Here is a 6,000-nt window from a genome sequence, read left to right as displayed (position 1 = left end):
TCCCAGAGCACTGAAGCATGTGCTGTCTATGCAAAGTGTCCTTACTATTCAAACATACTTTTTGGTGCCACAGGGATACTGTAGTTGAAGGGATCTGTGTGAACAGCAGCATTTTAATGGTTGAGGCTAATTGTCCAGCCAGCCTCATCTGGGCTCAATCAAAGGCTGGGAATGTTCTGGAAGATTTTTTCACTGAAATACTCTTCCTGGACAGTCAGATGTTATTAATAAATGTTGTGTGATGTAGAAACAACCTGATAGCTATGTAATCACTGATATGGTTTCTGATATAAGTGCTGAATGAGGACTGATATATTGATTATAGACATCTACAAATGGAGCATATTTTTATTACTGTGTTATTAGACCAGATAGTAGCTGCTTTATGTCTCCCTCCAGTGGTCAGGCTCAGTAACTGCAGTCTGTGATGCTGCTGACTGACTGATCTAAAAGGGAGCTCTCCAGAGCTCTGACGTCTCCAGTCTCCTGCATCACCTGCTGCTCTCTGGAACTACCACAGTAGTGTGAGGGAGGATGTATGGGTAATGTTTAGTGGCTTTATTGTATCTGTTTGAATCATGTTGATTGAATTCTAGCTTTTCAAAACACAAGTCCTCTTTAGGGGTTTTGATAATTGCGCAATATCTCCATTCAGATTGGTTGATGGTTACTTAACAGAGTCAACATGTAGTTAATGTTCAGGAGAAACATTTAGTGATCAGTTATGATGTAAGGTCTTCTAGACATAGCTCTAGTTTGACTCTATTGTTGTTCAGCTCTACGACACACTGTGTCATTGTACTGGACCATCTCCTCCCCTCAGCACCTGCAGTAGGTCCCAACTGTATCAGTACAGTCACTGTGCAATCTGACTGAGGGAGGTTTTTGTACGGCTCTATATCACTGTGTGAACACCCAGACACTGTTGGAGTAGTGCGCACTCTGACAGTAGTAATCTCCTGCATCTTCAACCTTGACTTCGCTGATGGTCAGAGTGAAGTCACTCCCAGATCCACTACCACTGAATCTAGATGGAGTCCCAGACTGAAGTGTTGTAGCAGAGTAAATAAGGAGTTTAGGAGCTCCACCAGGTTTCTGTTGGTACCAGGCTAGAAGGTCATTAGAATACACATTACTGCTGGTTTTACAGTTCAGAGAGACTGTCTGTCCTGGGAGAACAGCTTTCACTACCGGAGTCTGTGTCACAATGTACTGTCCTCTGGATTCTGAAAAATATTGTAAAACATTTATAGGAATGGAATGTTACATATAGTAATGAATAGTTCTGAATAGAAATATTAACATTGATATACTGTACATGTAAACACTGTAGATTTAATTCATTTTCAACAATACATTCTGAAAATTGTAACCTTGTATGTAGAATACAAATGTCCAGATGAAGATGGTGATAAAAGTCATGGTTGTTGTGGGTTCTGTTGTCATGAAGAACAGCTCTCAGTCATGAAGTGTTAAACTCACAGGGATATAAACACTCTTAGAGCAGCGGAGCAGATGCATTATGCAAATTAATGTTTCAAATCTATTTCAGGTTCCAAGTAGGTTCCCATCAGAATACATTTAGAGATTTATTTCATAATAATTAGGTGGGTAATTAAATTGTTCTTATTTCACACAGTTTTATGCCCAAGTGTGAATTGGAATTATTTATTTTTGCATATCCCAACTCCCAATGAGACAACCTCGGAGAGTGGGGTCAAGGCCAGGGTCTGCCGTTGCCAACGGCGACCCTGGAGCAATTAGGGTTAAGTGCCTTGCTCAAGGTCACATTAGCATATTTTTCACCTTGTCGACCCAGATATTTGAACTAGTGACCTTTCTGTTACTGGCCCAACACTCTAACCGCTAGCTACATGTCGCCCCTTTAATAACATCAAACAGCAACTGTTTTATCTGATAACTAATGTATGGTAACTTTTAAGTCACACCACCATTATCTTATTATTCTGATGATGATCAGATATAATGAACTGTCTGTTCACTCATGCTCGGTCTCTCATGTAAGTTCCTCTAATCAGTTAGTGAACACTTCTCTAAACTAAAGCTGGTAGGATTCCTCTGGTAGTGTTGTCTGTCCTCTGTGACTTTACCACCACTGTTAAATGTGAGATCAACATGTTTAATAAAGGATATACAACATGGATCACTATCACTACTGCTGCTGTCTTTCATATGGACAATATGGAGGAATACTAGCAACACTGATCTGATGCTGGACTGTACCTCCAGACTAGGAGAACCTGATACACAGAGGAAGGAAAAATGACTCATATCTGGATTTAAGACACAGTTTATATTTGTATTACCTAGAAACAGCTAATATGAAGTGTTTGTTTTACCTGGAAGATGTTAAAGTGTATTAGTGTTGATTATGATTCTGTATGAGTGATCTTCACTGTAACAGCTGCAGCATCACAACACAGAGGTTTTTGTACCAGCAGTAATAGGGATTGTATCACTGTGGTGCACTTTTGGTAGCGGCACAAGACTAGATGTTGGAAGTAAGTAACACGCTCTTTGATATTTCTTTATGATTATTTTGGGGGGTATTTTACTCTGTGAAACTCTGTCTCCATGAAAATATTGTTATTTTACGTATTTTACTTCCTAAAAAATATATTTTTGTTCAATTACTTTTGACTAAGCCTTCATTCAAATGAAATGTTATTTAATTAACATGTTCAAATGTAGGTGTTTATTTAAATGTGTGGTTTGATAGATTGCAGAGGATAGTTCCAGTATGATAACTATTTAATAATATGGAATATAGTTGTTGCATTGTGTATTACTGTTTGTGTGCGATTTGTTTAGTTATATTTTTTTTATCTTTAACTCAAAAAATGTTGGTTAAATTGAGATTTTGACTGAGCCTTCTTTCAAATAAATATGTATTGAATCAAAATGATACATTTTAGGTTTAAATACGTGTCTTATTTGTATAATTGCAGAATATAACTCCTAATTCTGGTATAATAACTAATGGTATTTTATATAGTATTCATCATTGTTGCATCGTGTTCATGGTAGACTTCACTGTCAGTGTGAAGACAAAGGATCTCAGTTATGGTTGTAACTGACTTCATAATCCAACATGTTTGATATGTGATGTAAATACTATGAATATGACTTGGCTGTTCTGATCAGATCCATTCTTAAACAATATCTGTATAACATGTATAACTGACACCATATGACTAGTAACTCTAGTTATTTAACCACTTTATACTTGTTTGGTTCATAAATCTGCTTTGTATCCTATTACTTTAGTGTTTTTCTCCACATCTTTTAAACAATCCAGCTACATTCATATTTAGATGGCATTTCCAATTCACTATATTTTGATGTGTACTTTTCTGAAGATAATCTCTTACTAAAGTTGTACTTGTTGTAATTACTTAGTTGATGTGTTCTGTTTGTTCCAGGTAACAGTGCCCCCACCCTCACCGTCCTGCCCCCCTCTAGTGAGGAGCTGTCCAGTACAACAACAGCCACACTGATGTGTCTGGCCAACAAGGGCTTCCCCTCAGACTGGACCATAAGATGGAAAGTGGACGGGACCAGCCAGAAGCAGGAGGCCAGTCCTACGGTCCTGGAGAAGGATGGCCTGTACAGCTGGAGCAGCACCCTGACTCTCACTGGCCAGGAGTGGACCAAGGCAGGAGAGGTGACTTGTGAAGCCCAGCAGAAATCCCAGACTCCAGTCACCAAGACCTTGAGGAGGGCTGACTGTTCTGGGTAGGACCCCTCAGTCACACACCCCTGTGGAGAGAGGCTGCTGGTTCCTCTGCTTTGACTCTGTTCTGAGATCAGATGTTCTCTGTCTTATTGATCACTGACATGTAGACTAACAGGGGGCTTTGTTTGAGTTCATGTATCAATCCTCTCTGTAGACTGATGTTGTATCAGTGTTAGATGTGATGTGTTCTGTTATATAACTATTAGAATCTGTAGGAATGTTTGCTTTGATGCTTTGATGAATAGATGAAAATAAAGACTTATCTTAGAAACAAATATGTTGTTGTCTCTTTCAATAATTTTACTTGAGTCTTAAATGTTGAAAAATATTTGTAAAGTAGGACTCACAGTTTCTATGAAAACTATCTGACCTAAACCTTATTACTTAGTTATTTATGTACCACAACGTCATTAACAGGTAGTTCATACTAACAAAGGATGCTACTATTTTCACAGATTAACAGGAGAGGTTTAGCCATTTGTAGTACAGTAGGTACTCTTTATTCATATTTATCAGAAGTTTTTGACCTGCTTGACTTCTAGATTTATAAATACAATAATGTAATGCTATTGAACATTTGATCGATATCTCACAGCTGCATTTAGCTACATTTATTTAAAAAGTTGTCCACATAATATTACCAGTATCACATCTGCAAGATAGTCATAGAGTCTTCTCTACCTCTAACACCCTGGTAACAGAGTCAACATCTGGTGACATTAGAGCTCTATTCTGGGACATGCAGGACCACCCAGCTCTGTCTATGTAAATTGTAGTTTCACTCCCACAACTTCCAGTCAAGCAGATGAACAGTTTCACTGCCTGAAATGTCCTGGACTGGGCCAGATGTGGGGGAGTGGACTGGTTTGAACGTTTATGGTTGATTCAGGGTGGGAGACATAACAGATACATAAGTAATCAGTAATAAATGGACATCATACTTAAATTAGATATGTGCATAAACATGTCTCTTATTTGAGCCCAGCATCATGTCTCATTCACAGATGTAACAGTCAATAACCTGCTCATCAAAATAGTTCATATAATGCTAGATGATCACATCACATGTTTGGTTGTGAGGTTCATATGGGGATTCGATTTATGGTGCGGATGCTGATGTAACATCACCTCACTGAGGGAGGTTTTTGTATGGCTCTGTATCACTGTGTGAACACCCAAACACTGTTGGGGTAGTGTAAACTCTGACAGTGGTAATGTCCTGCATCTTCAGCCTGGACTCCACTGATGGTCAGAGTGAAGTCAGTCCCAGATCCACTACCACTGAATCTAGATGGAGTCCCAGTGAACTTGTTGTTTATCTGATAAATGAGGAGTTTAGGAGCTTCTCCAGGTCTCTGTTGGTACCAGTGCAGGTAATTACTGTATATACCACTGCTGAGTTTACAGCCAATGTTGACCGTCTCTCCATTGCCAACAGCTTTCACTGCAGGTGTCTGAGTCAGAGTGTACTGTCCTCTGGATTCTGAATATTGAATGATGAGAGAAACAAACAAAACACTTTTGAATATCTTAAATTATGTCATTAATATGTTATCCTGAGATAATCATATATTACTTACTCAATTATCATTACTTAGATATCCATCATTATTATACCTTGTATGCAGAAGACAAGTGTCCAGGTGAAGATGGTGATAAAAGTCATGGTTGTTGTGGGTTCTGTTGTCATGAAGTACAGCACTCAGTCATGAAGTGTTAACCCTGTTAAGGATCATGCGCATTTTTGGCAGCTTTTTGTTAAAAATCGCGCAACATTTCAGCGCCCTGCTACTCATGCCAGGAATATAGTATATGCATATGATTAGTATGTGTGGATAGAAAACACTCAGACGTTTCTAAAACTGGTTAAATCACGGCTGTGACTATAACAGAACGTCATCGAAAAGTGCAGGAAAATCTGATCACTGAAAATGGGAAAATATATCCATGCGCCACTTCAACCCATTGTTAAACGTGACCCACATTAAATTGGGCCGAGGTTGCAATACCTACAGCTTCCACACGATGTCAACAGTCTTGTCATTTGTCTCGGATTTGTTTCTTGGTCAAACGGACACAAGGCAGGGCATTTCTTCCGGTCTCCGACCGGATGTTTTGGTTGAGAAATATTTGGACATGATATCAGGACGTGGAGCTATTGAATATACATTGCCCCGTGATCAATTTGATCGCTTATTAACGTTTACTAATACCTAAAGTTGCATTACAAAAGTATTTCGAAG

General features: G+C 38.8%; 1 gene segment (V, D, J or C); it reads left to right on the top strand.

Annotated features, from left to right (window-relative positions):
- The window catches only part of LOC135572691 (Ig kappa-b4 chain C region-like), a 5,205-nt gene extending 1,173 nt beyond the window's left edge, over nt 1–4,032 (top strand). The window contains 2 exon segments of the C gene segment in view: nt 2,426–2,522; nt 3,444–4,032. Of these exon segments, the coding sequence occupies nt 2,426–2,522; nt 3,444–3,760 (414 nt within the window).
- The last annotated feature ends 1,968 nt before the right edge of the window (nt 4,033–6,000 follow it).

Source organism: Oncorhynchus nerka, linkage group LG8, assembly GCF_034236695.1.
Source record: "Oncorhynchus nerka isolate Pitt River linkage group LG8, Oner_Uvic_2.0, whole genome shotgun sequence".
Taxonomy (NCBI): Eukaryota; Metazoa; Chordata; class Actinopteri; order Salmoniformes; family Salmonidae; genus Oncorhynchus; species Oncorhynchus nerka.
The sequence above is the reverse complement of the archived record's forward strand: the minus strand, read 5'-3'. Positions and strand labels throughout refer to the sequence as shown.